This window comes from Acomys minous (assembly GCF_964271855.1).
Source record: "Acomys minous genome assembly, chromosome: 8".
NCBI classification, from domain to species: domain Eukaryota; kingdom Metazoa; phylum Chordata; class Mammalia; order Rodentia; family Muridae; genus Acomys; species Acomys minous.
The window spans coordinates 56,534,478-56,553,181 of NC_140489.1; the positions used below are offsets into that span (position 1 = coordinate 56,534,478).

General features: G+C 38.2%; 1 protein-coding gene across 4 annotated transcripts in view; it reads left to right on the top strand.

The window, feature by feature from the left end:
- SEC23A (SEC23 homolog A, COPII coat complex component) overlaps nt 1-18,704 on the top strand; it is a 57,036-nt gene that overhangs the window by 15,708 nt on the left and 22,624 nt on the right. For all 4 annotated transcript variants that reach the window (XM_084792731.1, XM_084792732.1, XM_084792730.1 and 1 more), the window contains exons 6-13: nt 1,017-1,096; nt 2,018-2,162; nt 4,887-5,045; nt 5,985-6,100; nt 7,837-7,960; nt 10,486-10,566; nt 11,357-11,446; nt 13,940-14,046. In XM_084792731.1, the coding sequence (XP_084648857.1) occupies nt 1,017-1,096; nt 2,018-2,162; nt 4,887-5,045; nt 5,985-6,100; nt 7,837-7,960; nt 10,486-10,566; nt 11,357-11,446; nt 13,940-14,046 (902 nt within the window). The remainder of the gene's footprint in view (nt 1-1,016; nt 1,097-2,017; nt 2,163-4,886; nt 5,046-5,984; nt 6,101-7,836; nt 7,961-10,485; nt 10,567-11,356; nt 11,447-13,939; nt 14,047-18,704) is intronic.

Below are 18,704 nucleotides of genomic sequence, written 5' to 3' on the forward strand. Positions count from 1 at the left end.
AAAGAAACATTTTTATGTCTAGAGGAGGATTATGTACATGAATGAAACTAAAAACAAAACTGGTAGTTTGGTAAGGCGTTTAGTTTGAAAATCATGAATTACTTTATATTTCCAATGTGATTCTATGCATTGTTCTTTTGTTTTTGTTGTTATTATTATTATTATTTATTATTATTTTTTTGTTTTTCGAGACAGGGTTTTACTGTGTAGCCTTGGCTGTCCTGGACTCACTTTGTAGACCAGGCTGGCCACAAACTCACAGCAGTCCTCCTGCCTCTGCCTTCCAAGTGCTGGTATTCAAGGCGTGGGCCACCACACCCAGCTATGCATGGTTTTAAAAAAAAAAAGATTTTTTATTTAAAAAAGTGTGTGTGTGTCCGTGAGTGTTCGTGTGTGTATGAGCACAGGTGTCTGCAGAGGTAGAAGAGAGCATTGCATTCCCTAGAACTGGGGTTGTAAGTGGTTGGGTGGCGACACAGGTGCTGGATTAAACCCTGTTCTTCTGCAAAAGCTGCAGGGCTCTTAACTGCTGAGCCATCTCTGGTCCTGTGTGTGCTTCTTTGTTATGCTGCACTTACAAGGTTATGCTACTTTGTTATATAACTTATGGTTTTACACTACTTTATTAGATAACTTTATTTCTTTCTTCTGGATTTTAACTACCATGAGAGCAGAAAATATTTTTTAAACCACTATATTCTTTCTGCAAAGTAGGTATTTAAGATAACAGTTGCTGAAAGTGATGAATGCATTTAAGCTAAGAAGAAAGACATTTCAGTTGATTGTTAGCCTGTTTTGACTGCATTCAGTAAGTTAACATCCTTCTCACTCCATCGTACCTAGTACTCTGCTCTCTTCTGGCGAATTGCTACTGAGGGAGTCCAGTCTCCACAGCTAGATTGTTTGCCTTCTGGGGAAAGAGACCTTAAGCTTATTTTGTATTTCTAATTTGTAGCACTGTCATCATTAAGAAGTTGATAAATATTGTAGAAGTAAATGACATCATCTCTTTACAGGAAATGCTGGGACTTGCTAAAGTACCTGTTACTCAAGCCACACGTGGTCCTCAGGTACAGCAGCCACCTCCTTCCAATAGGTAATTAATGTAGCAAACAAATTCTATAATTTAAGCAGGCACTTGAAAGAGATCATGCCCTCTTCTTGATCAAAGGCATTAGGCGATACTGTAATATTTAGTGTTGTTAGGGATATAAGTAGGTCACAGTAGTATATGGTTCTTAAAACCAAGCTATAGCTTTTTGAGGCAGTTTCTTTTTTTCTGAAATGATTCACCTTTTATTATGATGTTAGGAGTTTAGTTTTGATATGTTTTCATTTCTAAGTTCATAAAATCTTTATGTGGTTTGAGGGCAACTATGCAAAAATCAGGCTTCAAAAGCTTTCAACTTCGTCTTTACTGGTAGCTTTTTCTTTAACCTTTTAGCCAGAGGTGCTATTATTAAAATTAAGTTGACTGATGTATTTTTATAATATTAGAACTTTAAAATAAATTGATAGCTGGTAACAGCGCAGCAATATTATTGAGAGTGATAAACAGACTGTAACATGGGGCCTAATAATAGCAACCCCCTTTTTTCTGGGGACGTAGTCTTATGTAGCCAGGCTGGACTTAGACTCAGTATACAGCTGGTGATGACTTGGGCCTCTTGCTCCTCCTTTTTAGCGCTGGGATTACAGGCATGTGCCACCATGCCTGACTCATTCCTGTCTCCTTCCTCCTCTTGTCGCCTCTCTTCTCCGTGCCCCCATAGAGCATATTTGTGTGTGTGTTGCTGGGGATCCAGCCTAGGGTCTCATACCTGCTAGCTTAGACCTCTACTGACTGAGCTACATCGCCAGTAGCCGTCTGTTTTCAGACGCACTCAGTGCATTCTGCTGCAAATAGAAAACTGTGAGCTGTTGGTTTGCTGTGTATCAGATATTTCTCTCTCTCTTTTTTTTTAACTTTTAAAATATCACAGTTGTAAATGGCTTTTTGCTTACTGTTGTTTTGCAGATTCTTACAGCCAGTACAGAAAATAGACATGAATCTCACAGATCTTCTGGGAGAACTTCAGCGAGACCCATGGCCTGTACCACAAGGAAAGAGACCCTTGCGCTCCTCAGGAGTCGCACTCTCTATAGCTGTAGGACTACTTGAGGTAGTAATGATGACTATTTAATTTTGAAATGTAAGAGTCTGGGTGTTTGTGTGCGGAATAGGAAAGATGTGAGCAAATCACCATGGTGATGGTTGCTGTGAGTGTTCTTTTATCTTTCTGTCTTCCTTTCTTTTTATCTTTTTCTGTCTCCAAACCCCTTGAACACTCATTCCACCCCTTCCTTCTGCCTTGCCCAGACTTTGGCATTTTTTATTAACCAATCAACTTTAAGTGGGTTTACCCAACAGAGACAGGTATACGTGAGAATATGCTCATCTGGGCAGCACCCAGATCTTTTTTTGTTTGTTTGTTTTTTTGTTCATTTTTTATTTAATTTATTCATATTACATCTCAATTGTTATCCCCTCCCTTGTATCCTCCCATTCCTCCCTCCCTCCCACTTTCTCCCTACTCCCCTCCCCTATGACTGTGACTGAGGGGACCTCCTCCCCCTGTGTATGCTCATAGGGTATCAAGTCTTCTTGGTAGCACCCAAATCCTGAAGGCTAGTAATTAGCACCAGACCAAACCCCACCACTGACTAGACTTCTAGACCTTACATACCCTCATGTTTCTCATAATTTCCTTTTTTGTTCCTGTTTCTGGACTTGTTTCCTCAGTTGAATGTTTTTTCCTCTAACTCACTTCTCAGACATGTTTTTTTCAGCCTCTCCATTCTTTTAAAGTTTTTTTTTTTAATTATTTGAATCCCAGGTATTTGGATTGTTCCTGTGTTTACTGTGATACCAACCATAACACGCTCGTCTATATTTCTCAGCCCACAGTTACCATGCCAACGCCCTCTGGGAGCTGACATGGTTTCTGTTTCTGAATGCTGTCTTTCCCCTTTGCTGCTATTTGTATGGTTTGACTCCAAATACAGAGGTACATACATAGACAAACACATGTATCATATATTAATACACACATGTACATGGATTTGTAATTTTAAGGTTTTCCTTTAAATTTTGTTTTCATTCCAGTGCAGTGCAGTCCAGTCCAGTCTGACTGAATTCCTCAGCATTTTTTGTGTGCCAATATCACTCTTTTTTTTTTTTTAAAGATTTATTATTATATATACAGTGTTCTGCCTTCTTGGAAACACCTGCACTCTAGAAGAGGGCACCAGATCTCATTATAGATGGTTGTGAGCCACCATGTGGTTGCTGGGAATTGAACTCAGGACCTCTGGAAGAGCAGTCAGTTCTCTTAACCTCTGAGCCATCTCTCCAGCCTGTAATAGCACTCCTTTTTTCGTTTCCATTTTATTTACTTATTTGAAGTTGTGTGTGGTACTGGGGTTTACCCTGGGCCTTGAGATTGCTGGAAAAGTGCTTCCCTTTGAACTTTGCTTATAGCTTTGTTTCCCTCTTTTTAAAGTGATACCCTTTTCCTATTTCACAGGCATCATGTGATGAATGGAAAGTAGATTGGAGTACTCAACCCATCAGCTTCAACTAGAAATAAAAATAATGCTTATTATGTTTTATACTTATTTTATTTTTAAAATATTTTTTATTTTTATATATACATTTATATTATTACACATATGTACAATAAATTACAGCAAGAAGAACCAGAAACAATTGGGAAATATATTAATATTCCATTCATAGTGTTTTGGCTATTTGTATTTGGCAGCCTTGAAGAAAACATCTTTCCTATCTTGATTTGTCTAAAATTCTGAATATAAATCAATATCTATCATATCTTTTCATTATCAACTTAGCCCCTAAACAACTAAGCTTAATTGTAAAACTAAACTATCTGGTCTTCAACCCCATCAGAGACTTGAGAAGGAATAAAATTAATTACCTGAGTATACAGGGAGTACAGGTTAGAAGTTTCTCAAATGAGAAGATGACAGAGACAGTTTGCTGACTGAGCACTTTCTATAACATTGGAGCATCATCTTCAGCCTTCTGGCCCAATATATCTACCTGACAGACATATTTGTGAGGGAGGAACTGTTGAGGACTTGTTTACATAGTAAAGATGGCCATCTTACCAAAAGCAATCTACAGATTCAATGCAATTCCCATCAAAATACCTACACAATTCTTTACCAACCCTGAGAGATCAATTCTCAACTTCATATGGAGAAACAAAAAAACCAGATTAGCTAAAACAATCTTAAAACAATAAAAGATCTTCTGGAGGAGTCTCCATCCCGGATCTCAAGCTGTACTGCTTATTTTATTCTTAAACACAGCATTCTCATAGCCAAGGCTGTGCTCAAACTTGCCATGAAGCCAAAGTTGACTCTGAACTTCTGCCACTTCCCAAGTGCTGGGATTACAGGCATGAAGAACAGGTCTGGTTTTATGTGGTCCTGAGGCTCCAACCTAGGGCTCTGTGAATACGAGGCAAGCATTCTAGCAACTGTGATGCTCCCCATTTCCCTGCCATATTAAAAAATTTAAATACAGAAAACTAGGATAAAACTCAGACGACTTTTCTGTTACCTGCTCTTCCACTATAAAGCAGGAAATGTAACCTTGGTTATGGAGTGTAAGTTTAGAGATTGCTCTAAAGCTAAGAATGCAGTACTGCTTAGAATTTAAAAAGAAATCTGCCCAAATGTCTTGTTTTTAGCATTTAATTCCTTCTTATCAAGTACATGTTGCTTTCTAGGAACAGCACATTAAAATGCAATATCAGAAATGTGCATACCGGCTTCTCGTTATCCTTTACACCTTTGAATGAGTTCCCTTTCTCCAATAGTGTACTTTCCCCAACACTGGTGCTCGCATCATGATGTTCATTGGTGGCCCTGCTACCCAGGGGCCTGGCATGGTGGTTGGAGATGAGTTAAAGACGCCTATAAGATCCTGGCACGACATTGAAAAGGACAATGCCAAGTATGTTAAAAAGGGAACTAAGGTAAGTTTTTAAGTTCATGTTTTCTTGTCAGTTGTTATCTTTTTTTGTGTGTTTTCAAGACAGGGTTTCTCTGTGTAGCCCTGGCTATCTATCCTGGACTAGCATTGTAGACCAGGCTGGCCTTGAACTGGGATTAAAGGTGTGCACTACCACTGCCCGCTATGAATTGTTTTCTATTTGCGTAGCTTCACATTTTTGGGGAGTGTTTTGCAAAAGTATCTGATGGTAATTCTTGAATTTTAGTATTGTTTTTGCTTCTTGGTGCCCTTGCTGTTATGAATATTTTTTTAGCTCAGGATTTTAGTTTAATTTTGCTGTACTGGTAGTTTTTGGTAGTCATTGTTAATATTTTTAGGAGTAATTCATGTCATAATTTTTGACACTGAGTGCTTTTTGTCTACTAATTAGTTTCTTTTTGAGCTTGGAAATTTTATTTTATTGTTAAAGCTGCAAAAAATTATTTTTATCTTTGGTTTTATTTTATTTTTTCTATTCAGATGTGTTTGTTACTTGACTGTGGATTTAGCTAGGAGAAAGAGTTCTGTTTTGTTCCCTTATGTTTGTATTGAAGAAGAGAATGTTTTGTATACAACTAGTTTTACTTCACTTAGGGACAGGTCTTAAAGTAGTGGCTTTTAAATCAAAGAATGTTACAGTATCAGACTTTATTTATTTATTTACCTATTTAATTTATAGACAATCTTTCTTTATAGTGCAAGCCATTGTCCTCCTGCTGGGACTCTAGATGCTGGTCATGTCTGATGGAAGTCAGATTTCTAGTAGTCATTTTTTCAGTTTTATAACACTATCGGAAATTAAATGAGACCAGCTCATATGTAAATTTGATGAATGTTTTTTTACATTTTTTGATTTGTTAATGGTAAAAAGATTTATAGGATGGTTAGGTTATATATTTGATTTAATTGAAATCTTTTGTAGCATTTTGAAGCGTTGGCTAATCGAGCTGCTACAACTGGCCATGTTATTGATATCTACGCATGTGCATTAGACCAGACAGGACTGCTGGAGATGAAGTGCTGCCCTAACCTCACTGGGTATGTATGTGCATGTCTAACAATGACTGCTTCCAAATACGAGGCAACACCGACAGCTTAGACGTAAAACTCTGTCTTACAGCTTTACGGTAACATTTGCTGACAGCTTTGCTGTGTCTTCTTTGGAGAGCTTGTTACATTTTTTTTTTTCTAAAAAGCAGGATTATAAAGGCACAAGTTATTTTGAAAAAGTTTATTTGAAAAAGTGATTTAATTTATAACTATTGAGATGTAATATGAATGAATTAATAAAAAAATTAAAAAAAGAAAAAGTTACTTAATTGTTTTAGTAGTGTATTGAGATAGCATACCATGAAATTTATCCATTTAAAATATGTGATAAGGTCTTAATATGTTCACAAGTTATATGACCATTATTGTGATTGAATTTAGAACGGTTGCCTGACCGTGGAGACACTCTGCCTGTTCCCTGCCAATCTCCATCCCTCTCTCTCTTCACACCCCATCCCCCTGCCCAGCATTACTACTTGCCACCTCTGGATGTTTCAAATAAGTGGAGAAATAGTTTTGCCATTGATTTCTTTTAAAAAATGTCTATATGTATGAATGATTTGCCTACATGCATGTACTGCTTACATGCACTATGCGCATGCCTGGTATCCAAGGAGGTTAGAGCAGCGAGTTGGATCCTCTGGAACTGGAAATACAGATGTCTTTGAGCCACTTTGTGGGTGCATGGAACTGAACTGGGGTCCTCTGCAAAAGAAACAAATGCTCTTGACCATTGAGCCATCTTTCCAGCCCCCATGGACTTCTTTTATTCAGCTTGCTTTTAAGTTTATGTACATTTAGGATGTTGTGTGAGTATTTCTTTCTTTCCTTTTTTTTCTTTTTCTTATTTTGGTTTTTTGAGACAGGGTTTCTCTGTGTGTAGCCTTGGCTGTCCTATACTCACTTTGTAGACCAGGCTGGCCTCGAACTCACAGTGAGAGTATTTCTTTTAATTGCTGAATAAAAGTGAAGTAGAGGTTCAGCTTCATTCACTAGATATATACTATGGCAACGTAAACAACTAGGAGCTCAGTAGGGAGGGTAGAATAGCAGGTAAAGGCCGTGGTCAGTTGTGCCAAACATTGCAGATACAAAATAATGCAGGGTAGAGATTAAGCAATTCAGCATTGCAAAAGTCATTGAAAACCTTACTACAAACAATGAAAGGTGACCTAGAGTGAGTTAGAAAGACAACAGAAAGCGAGACTTGGAAGCAGCTGATATGGGCAAGAGCTTCTTAGATCTTAACTTGTGCAAATAACTTGGGTTTCTTGTTAGGACCACCCTTTGAGAAGTAGTACAGACAACTGTGGCAGGTACTTACTTTGGAAAGGAGCAGTCTGTAATGGATTATCAAGTATATTGTAGCATGAATAAACTTAGAGGATGTGTATGAAAGGAGAAAATGTGGGCTGGGTAGACAGCTCAGTGGGTAACGGCTCTGATGGCATGCCCCGAGTTGGAAGTGTGGCCCACACGGTGGAAGGAGATAACTGATATCTGAAGGTTGTGCTTACACCTCCATATGAACAGTGTGCCGTGTGCACACACACACACTAAGTGAATATATATACTAAAATTATTAACAGAAATAACATTAAGAACATTTGATTTGTGGAATGTCTTTACTATTTGTTCATAGTCTAAGTAATTTATTTTTTTCTAGTAACACACTAGCCCAATTAATTGTGCTGCATATGTTGTGTTTGCCTTTTTCTGTGCAGAGGGTACATGGTGATGGGTGATTCTTTCAACACTTCCTTATTCAAGCAAACTTTTCAAAGAGTCTTCACCAAAGATGTACATGGACAGTTTAAAATGGGCTTTGGTGGCACATTAGAAATAAAGGTAAGAATCCAGATGTGACATGTGTGATATGTTTATCAAGTGAGTACCTTAGCCAAATTTAGATGTGATTTAAAAATTATGCTTATTTTGGAACCTTGAGTTAGAGATTTTGTTTTCTAGAAAGAGGTGTTGTCATTAAATGTACATGAGTCTAAGATTAAAGGCATGCATCAGCATGCCCATCATATGTTAGATTTATATAATGGTGGAAATTATCTAAACTGAGAGGAAATTATTTTTTAGTTTTGTGGTTAGTGTTGGTTTTACAATTACATCATAAATTTCAAATTTTGACTCAAAGTACTTTGAAGACTTTGTGCGAATTACATGTATATTTTAAAACCATTGATTGTGAATTTTTATTAAAGATTTCTTTCTGACATTATATTGAATGCTTACTGTGTAGCCAGCATGATGGTAGGAAATTGTAGAGATGTGAATAGATCTCTAAGGTCTTGTTACAGGGAAACTTTGCTTTGAGAGAGAGATTAAACTAATGTATATGGTTGAGTGAAGTACCAGTAGAAAACAAAGATAAGCCGGGCAGTGATGGCGCACGACTTTAATCCCAGCACTCGGAGGCAGATCTTTGTGAGTTCGAGGCCAGCCTGTTCTACAAAGAGAGTCTAGGACAGCCAAGGTTGTTACACAGAGAAACCCTGTCTCGAAAAACCAAAAAAGAAAAGAAAACAGTGCTGTAGTAACGGTAAAAGGGAATGGAGAGCTGGCATGGTGGCTCACGCTTTTAATCCCAGTGCTCAGGTGGCAGGGGAGGGTGGTTCTCTGAGTTCTGGGCCCGCTTGGTCTACAAGGTGAGTTCCAGGACAGCCAGGGCTACACAGAGAAATCCTGTCTTGAAACAAAACAAAACAAAACAAAACAAAAAAAAAAAAAAAAAAGAAAAAAGAAAAAAAAAAAAGAGAGAGAAAAGTGAGTATATCCAGGACCCCTTTTATGCCACAGGAGTGCTGCTTATAGTTTTTTTCCCCCCAGAAAGATGAAAGGAAAGTGATTTTTATTCAGGAGCCCAGTGTGAGGAGAGTAGGGAGGTGAGCAGCGATATGAAATGCTTGAGAAAGAGGCCTCTGAGAGTGGATGGCTTGTGTTGAAATAAAAGAATCATAGTATTAATTATGTGAGATGCTTATAGATTGGAGATACATATATTTGTCATTTGTAGGTTAAGGAAGAACCACATTTCACTGTAATCTGGCTGGCTTGGAACTTGCTATGTATGCCAGGTTGGCCTCAAATTCATAGAGATTGCACCTGACTCTGCCTCCTAATAGTAGAATTCATGGCATATGCCACAATGTCTAGCAAAGTAGCTTTTTTATTTTTTATTTTTAGTGCTGTGAACGGAACCTAAGGGCCTTTTCAGTGCTAAGTTTGTGCTCTGTCACTGAACTACCAACCACCCTTTTCTAATTTTCTACTTGCAAGACAATATGATAGCTTAAATTTGAGCTTAAATAGCTCCTAACTGCCTGAAATTTTAGTTTACAGTCATCTGATGCCCTGTTCATACCTCCATGGGCACTAGGTATGTATTTGGTGTATAGGTTATATATGCAGGCAAAACATTCCCCCACATAAAAAAAATAACGTAAAAGAGAGAGAGATCAGTCTTGAAGACAGAATTCTGTGGAGAAACAATAGATTAAGATTAGGGTTTTGATATATGCAGTTTTTGAATTTGGGCATGGCGTGACTTTGAAATCAGGGTCAGATTCTCAAACAGAGATCTATGCCTGGTGGAAATAGGAGATGAGAGTTAAGAAAGGGCTTAGTGGTTAATTTTTTTTAATGTTAGCATATTTTTTCTTTTTTAAAGAATTATTTATTTATTTCATGTATTTTGAGTGCTCTATTTGCATGTATACCTGCATGCCAGAAGAGGGCATCAGATCACATGAATGGTTGTGAGCCACCATGTGCTTGCTGGGAATTGAACTCGATCTCTGGAAGAGCAGACAACGCTCTTAACTGCTGAGCCAACCTCAATCTTAGCATATTTTCATTGCCTTGTTTTTGAGACAGGATTTTTCTATGTAGCCCTGGCTGTCCTGGAACTTGCTATGTAGACTAGTCTGGCCTCAACCTTACATAGATATGCTTGCTTTTGGCTCAAGATGCTGGAACTAAAGGTGTCTTCCACTACACCTGGCTCTTAATGGACTTTTGAATTTTAAATATGGATGAACGTCTTATATTTTAAAACACTTAGCTAATTTAACACTTTAAACACTGAATTTAGCTAAAATTTTTATTATATTTGTGTGTGTGTGTGTGTGTGTGTGTGTGTGTGTGTGTGTGTGCGCGCGCGCATTATGTATGTACTATAATGCTCATATGGAGGTCTGAGGACAACTTAGAGGAGTAAGTTCTTTCCTCCTCCCATATAGTTCCTGGGACTCAAACTCAGGTGGTCAAGCTTGGTGGCAAATACCTCTGTCCACTCAGCCATCTTGTCAGCTCTGATTTTATCTTTGAGGGAAACAAATGTATCATGTTCTTATTTGCAGACCTCAAGGGAAATAAAGATTTCAGGAGCTATTGGACCCTGTGTGTCTCTTAACTCTAAAGGACCTTGCGTGTCTGAAAATGTAAGTAATGTTTATTTTAAAATATATAGTTAATTTATAGGTTAGCACAAAGACAGAGCCGTCACCGAAGCCTCTGAGTTTTCTGTTAAGTTGTGGTTGACTTCCCATCGGTACACTTCCATATGTACTTGTTCTTTTCACATACACTGTCACCAATGCTCTATTTTATCCCGTGCTTTTAAAATCATAAATTATCATGATTTGGAAATTGTTAGGTTTCTGAAAGTCAAAATTAATTCCAAGTGGATTTTGTCACCAGAATTAGCAACAGAACAACCAAGTCAAAGAGACTGAAGTTTCAACTCCTTTCTTTTCTCTGCCTGTGAGAGACTATAATGTGTTCCAGAATTACAGTCAGGCAAAATTACAGCTTCCAGAAACGACAAAGCTACAGAATCAATTTATATGCCATTTATAGAGTAAAGACCTGTGTCTAAATTTTCTCTCATTTGGAATGCATATAGTTCTGATGTGGAGGGCTTATTCATATATGCATGTATATAGGGTCCCTTACACAGATAGGAGAGTTGGGTGGAAAGGCAATGCTACTGGTTGATCCTTCACTAAATAATGCTTCAAAGGACTTGTATCCTTTAGGTTGACTTAGCAAACCTTTTGATAATCTTAATGTCTTACCACGTGTTAAAAATTTTTTAAGCTTTTAACATTTATTGAATACATTTGAAAGCTGTGTATTTTTTCTTACTGGAGGCTTATCTCTGTTTTTCTTCTTATACATTAATAAATAATGTTCTTTAGTTTTCAAGCACCCTGTTTTTTATTTCTCCAGGAGATTGGAACAGGTGGCACTTGTCAGTGGAAGATATGCGGACTCAGCCCCACTACAACCTTAGCCATATATTTTGAAGTTGTTAATCAGGTATGACTGTCTACATTTAAAACAAGATGTTTTTGTTTTTGTTTCTGTATTTTGAAACAGGGTATATATAGATCTGGTTGTCTGGAACTCACTATGTAGATGAGGCTGGCCTTGAACTCACAGAGATCTGCATGTCTCTGCCTCCCAAATGCTAGGATTAAAGGTGTGCACCACCATGCCTGGCTGACTGTTTGCATTTTAATACTGGAAGGTATACAAATACTTAGACACTGAGTCTCTGGAATGAATTGCAGGATTTATTTTCTCGTTCTGTGAGCCATGTCTGTCCATTGGTTATTTTGATGGGTTGGCAGTGAATCTATAGATTGCGTTGGATAGTGTGGACATTTTAACAATACTGATTTTTTTCCTCTCCATGAACAAAGATATCTTTCCATTTGTTTATATCTTTGTTTAATTTCTTTCATCTTTGTTTGGAATTTTCATAGTTTTTTTATTTTTTATTTTTTATTTTGCTTTGCTTTGTTTTGTTTGTTGCCATTTATATAGTAAAGACCTGTGTTTAAATTTTCTCTCATTTGGAATGCATATAGTTCTGATGTGGAGGGCCTATTCATATATGCATGTATATAGGGTCCCTTACACAGATAGGAGAGTTGGGTGGAAAAGTAATGCTACTGGTTGATCCTTCATTGTGAACGGGATTGTGCCCCCACTCCTTTTCTTTGTCAGCAGTCTTTGAACCCAAGTCTTTACTCTTGTTAGGTAGATGTTACACCACTGAGCTATACATGCCTAGCCCTTGATTTCCATTTCAGAGAATTTGGTGTAGGTGTTAACAGTGTTATTGTTTTTCTTTTTCTTTTTTAACTAGACAGAGTCTTACGGTAGCTAGGCTGCCTTGAGTTCCTGTGCAGGTGGTGATGGCTCTGAACCTCGCAAATGCTAGGTTACAGGTGTGTGCCATCATGCCTGTTTTTTTTTTTTTTTTAAATAATTATTTTAAAATTATGTGTATTTTGGAGCTAAAGTTAACAGGTGGTTGTAAGCCATCTAGTGTGGGTTCTGGGAGTTAAACTTGAGTCCTCTGAAAGAGCAGTATTCAGTTTTAAGTGTTGTCTTCTCTCCAGCTCCTCCCTCCCTGACTTTAAACATAAGTTTAGTGGTTGAGTGTGTAGTGATTTCTATATGAGAGAGAGGCGTTGCTGTTTTGCAGTAACAATTTGACTTCCTCTGTTTCATTTTGATGCTTCTTTTCCTTTCTCTTTTTTCTTTAGTTCAGGGTTTCTCTGTGTAGCCCTGGCTGTCCTGGAACTCTCTTTGTAGTCCAGGCTGGCCTTGAGTTTACAGAGACCCACCTGCCTCTGTCTTCTGAATGCTGGGATTAAAGGCTACCATGCCTTTAATTTACCATGCCTGGCCTGCTTCTTTTTCTCTTGCCTGAATTTGTGGCTACAACTTTTGGTAGTGCAATATTTAGTGAAAATGGTTAAAATGGGAATTCTTATTTGGTTCTAGATGTTAAAAGTTTTCAGTTTTTCCCACTTGGTGTGATGCATACCTTTGTTAGATTGAGGTAGATTCCTTCTATTCCTAATACATTTAGCATTCTTATCAATAAGGAGTGCTGAATTTATCAAATGCCTTTTCTGTATTTAGGTGACATCATATGCCTTTTGTTTTCATTTTAGTGTTTTGGTATTATCTTATCATTTATTTGCATCATTTGCACATGTTGAGTCAACCCATAGGAAGAATCCCAAAATGAAAAGATTAATATTAGCTCTTTGTTATCACTCTACTTGGCAGTGTGAACCTGGGAGAGCAGGGGCCTAAAATGGAGGCAATAACCAACTTTATTCAGAACATCAGATAGTTTAGTCTGAGGTTAAGAAGAGTCACCCAAGCAAAGTGTCAGTCACAAGGACAAGCTGCTTATAGCAAAACATGTTTCTCCATAGAGGCATATAAATAATAGCCAGCTGTAATGAATAATCTAAAGTGAATTCACTCCTATCTGCTTACCTGGGAGGGGCACGAACATACATTCTAAGAATAATTCATGTGGTAGGGGAACAGATTACAGCGCTCTTGTTTACTTGGAGTTTTCTCATAAGGTTTCAGAAATTTCCTGACACAGCTTTGTTCATAGACTGTGTTCTGATGGTTCTTTAAATATTTACTGGGCTCTGTAGTGAAGGCATCTGACACTGGTCTTTTCTTTATTTTATTTTCTTATTTGTTTTCTGTGTATGAATGTTTTGCCTGCATGTGTGCATGTGCACCACACGTGTGCCTGGTGCCTGCAGAGGTCAGAAGAGAGCATTAGATGGTTGAAGGTTGTGAGCTACCGTGTGGGTGCTGGAAACTGAACCTGAGTCCTCTGGAAGAGCAGCCAGTGCTCTTAACTGCTAAGCCATCTCTCCATCCCCTGGATTTTCCCTTGCTTAGTGCTAGAGAATATGTAATTTTTGATACTGTGACATTACCATAGTAGATTTTCCTTAGTTCTTCCTTCTTTGTTTTATGCAGCATAATGCTCCAATTCCTCAAGGAGGACGAGGTGCAGTCCAGTTTGTGACCCAGTATCAGCACTCAAGTGGGCAGAGACGCATCCGAGTGACCACAATTGCTAGGAAGTAAGTGGTTTTTTTTTTTATTAGAGATGTAGTTTGTATATCAAATCTATTTTAGGTCATACTTTCAAGCTGGGTTTCTGTTTTGAGTAACATGACTAGAAAATAAACATTTGTTATTAAGGGCATTTCTTTCAAACTTAGCTTATTTTATAGGATAGTCAGTAATAAGTATAATAGCTGTTTTTAAAAAGTACTCCTAAGGGTTGGGGAGATAACCCAGTGGTAAAATGCTTGCCTTGCAAGCATGGCGCTGAGATTGATCCCCAGAACTCATGGGGGCTGAAAGCTGGATGTGGAATCACGTGTAATCCCAGCTGGGGGGGGGGGAGGGTGGAGACAGAAGACTCCTGCGTTCACTCTCTAGCTAGCCTAGCCTATTTGGTGAACTCCAGACCAGTGAGAAATCCTGTCACAAAACCCATGGTGCCTGGCATCTGAAAAAGACACCTGAGGTTGTTTCTGGCCTCCATATTCATATGTGCAAATGTGTAATGATGAATGCACATAAAAGTACTCCTGAGTCACACACTTAAAAATGTATTTATTATGACCAGGTAAGAGGGCACATACTTGTAGTCCCAGCACTTGGGAGGTGGGGTAGGAAGATCAGGCAATCTAGATCATTCTCAGGGAGTTTGAGGTCAGCCTGGCATATATAAAACTGTCTCAAGAAAACAAACAAAAGGCTGGAGGGATGGATCAGTGGGTAAGAGCATTTTGCTGTTACAGAAGACCTGAATTCAGCTTCCAGCACCCATGTAGCTAACAATTGTCTATAACTCTGGCCTCAGAGAATCTATTGCCCTTTTCTGACCTCTTCAGGCACCCACCCACATGTATATTACACAGACATATTCACATATGCACTGCTGAATAAAAATTAATAACAACAACCAAAATAAATAAATAAACAGTTTTATTTACCTTATCCCCATTGGGAGACTCAAACATCATATTTAGTAGTCACTAGTATATACACATATGTATGTATACATACACTTTTACACATGTATACGCATATATTAAATATGTGATATACACTTAATAACAGTGCTATGATTAATGACATTTCTTTTCAGTCCATAACTATAATTTTCCATGTGTTATTAATGCTTTAATTCATTTATCATATCATCATGCAGCTTCTGCTTTGTGGACTGGGTGCTGTTAGGGGCTTGGTCCACTGTGATGATGTGCTGTAGATTATTCTGCAAACTGTGTTGAAGGGCCAGTTGTGGTTTTTCTTCCAATCCTTTTGAGTGAATGCTGAGTTGCTATGAAAACAAAAATTTTAAGAGGCCACTTAAAGCACAAGTTCTTATTTTTAAAAATAACTTATTTTTAGTTTATGTACATTGGTATTTTGACTGCATGTATGTCTGTGTTAGAGTGTTGGATCCTCTGGAACAGGAGTTACATACAGTTGTGAGCTGCCATGTGGGTGCTGGGAATTAGACCTTGGTCCTCTCGAAGAACAGCCAGTACTCTTAACCACTGAGCCATTTCTCCAGCCCCAAGTTCTTATTATTTATTACTTTTATTTTATCTTATTATTTTTTATTATATTTGTCAGACATAAAATTATCCAGCATACACAGAAATACACATGAGGTTACTTGTTAACATTGTTCCATTATTGAACTATTTTATTTTCAGGAGAATGATACTTTTGTAGTTCAACTTAAAGCAGCTAACTTGCATACTTCTCTAAGGTGGAAAGTCCTGATTTAAACAGCTTTATTATTCTTGGAGTTTATTTTAGAAATTAAAATTTAAATATTAAGCTATAAACACTATTAGAAATACTAAATGTTAAAATTAAAATAACTTCTACAGTTAGTGCCCTCCTTTGCCATTTTTTTTCTGTTTCTTAACTAATATTTCAGTAGACTGAGATAATTTATTCTCATATACTATTTGAGAAACAGTTTTAAATTATTGAATGAAAGAAAATTAAAAGTAGAGGAAGGGGCTTGTCTTAGTCAGTATTCTATTGCTGTGACAAAACACCATGACAACGGCAACTCTTGTAAAGGAAGACATTTAATTGGAACTGACTTAGAGTTTCAGAGTCTTAGTCCACTGTCAGCATGGCAGGGCGTAGGCAGCCATGCTGGGAACATGGCAGCAAGTAGGCAGCCATGCTGCTGGAAAAGTAGCTGAGCGTTCTACATCCAGATCCACAGGCAACAGGAAGTGAAAGCCACTGGGATTCTCTTGGGCTTTTGAAATCCGAGAGCCCACCCCAGTGACATACTTTTCCCAACAAAGCCCCATCTCCTTCACCAAGGCCACACTTCCTAATCCCTCTCTAGTAGTGAACCTCCCTGATGACCAAGCATTCAGATGTATGAGCCCATGGGGGTCCTACTTATTCATACCACCACAGGGCTGGAGTCATGACCAGCATTTAAGAGCTCCTGCTACTTTTGCAGAGAGCTAGTGTTTGGTTACTAGTACTCAGGTTGGATGGCTCACAGCCACATGGAACGCCAGCTCCAGGGAACCTAACACCTGGTTCTGGCCACTGTAGACCTCTGTACTCATGTATGCATACATAATACATATATACATACATACAAACATGCGCACAAATAAAATAAAAATTTTAAATGCAGAAAATTAAATATATCACTATAAAATAAATTACATGTAAAGTAACATGTAATGTATAGACTAGGGGATAGGTCAGTGGATACAATCCTTGCCCATGTATGAGTTTGAGCACCAGAACCCATGTAAAAATGCTAGCAGTGGTCCTGTATTTGTAATCCCAGGATGGGGGAAGCACAGACAGGAGTATCCCTATGGCTTGCTAGCTAGACAGTCTAGCCTAGTTTGTGAACAAACAGATACTGTCTCAAAGAAGATGCATGGGTTCCTGAGGATGGTATCTGGGGCTGTCTTCTGGCCTCCATGGGCATGTACTCCATCCACATGGTCATGCACAGGCATATAACTCACACACAAGAAGTACACATCTTGCTTAGGGTGAGAGTATTTGCAAGTAGGATCAGCAGAAGTATTAAAACAAAAACAAAAATTATATCTTTAAAACATTGCAAATAAAAACAAATACTGGTTGTACCCAGAAAAAGTTTTACTGGATTAAGTTTATAAAACATGTGACCTTACTTGGGAAGCAGAAGCATGTGGATCTGTTTCTGTGAGTTCTAGGCCAGCTAGGTCTACACAGTTCTCTATTATTCATAATAATAATCACTCTCCCCAGACTGAAACTCTCATTTTAACTCTTTTTTTTAAAAACGTTTTCCCCTGTATGTACATATGTGTGTGTCATGGGTACACTCATCCATGTGTAGTTATGTGGAAGCTTGAGATCAGCATCAAGTTTCATTTTCTCTCACCATCATCGTCCTTAAGACAGAAAGTCTCTTACTGAACCTGGAGCTCACTCTTCGCTCTAAGGCTGGTGGCCATCAGGCTGCTGTCATCTGTCTGCCTGTCTGCGTTCCCAGCTGTTCCCAGCTCTAGGTTACAGGCACGCCACTGCAACATTGCTTTTTACATGGGTGCTGGGCACTGGGACTCAGCTCCTTCTTTTTCTTCTTCCTTCCCTTTCTTTCTTTCTTTCTTTCTTTCTTTCTTTCTTTCTTTCTTTCTTTCTTTCTTTCTTTCTTTCTTTCTTTCTTTCTTGTTTTAAAGGCAAGGTTTCTCTGGCCTTGAATGCAGATCTGTCTGCCTCTGTATTCTGAGTGCTGGGATTAAAGGCCTGTACCACCACTGCCTGGGCCTGGTGGGACTCAGATTCTTATGATTACATAGAAACACTTTATCCACTGAGCTGTAGCCAGTTCATTAGCATATGCTCTTTGTTTCCATAACTATGACCTAACATAGACTTTGGCCATGTCCTTCTTCCTGTTTCCTTTCTTGTCCTCCCTTTCCCCACCCCATTCACGTCTGTGATAGCTCTGCTTTCACTGTGTCATTCCTCACTCCTCTAAATTCCATGTATGGAAGGAAATATGATGCTTGTCTTTATGGGATTGACTTATGTTGGTTATCATGATAGCTCTCCAGTTCAATCTATTTCCTGATCTAAGATCACACTTTCTCTCCCTCCTTTTTTCCCATTTCCTATGTAGCTCAGGCTGGTCTGGAATTTGCATGATTCTCCCTCTTCGAGGTTTTTTTTTTCCTCTATGTGGCTCTGACTTTACTGGAATTCACTATGTAAGATAAGTTAAAGATTAATGGCATAAGCCGGGTGTGGTGGCACACTCCTTTAATCCCAGCACTTGAGAAGCAGAGGCAGGCACATAAGCTGGCTTTGTCCTGGGCTTGTAGACCTTCACCAGAATACTCAGCATGGCATTTTCTTTGTCCGTCCATTCATTAATGGATGCTTAAGTTGATTATGTAACTTGAGTATTGAGAACACATAATAACCATAGATGTGTAGTTATATCTCCTCAAAAGCTGGCTTTGACTCTTTGAGAGTGGTATAGGTAGATCTATGTTACTGCTCGTGAGTATAGCTTTTTTTATTTATCTGTAGTGTGTGTGTATTTGTGAACTCCTGAATTCTTGGGAATGATGTCACCATAAAGATTTCTCTATTATACACACATTCACATTTTGTTTCTATATCATTTACACTTTCTATTTTATTAAATAGAATTATTAAATGTGTT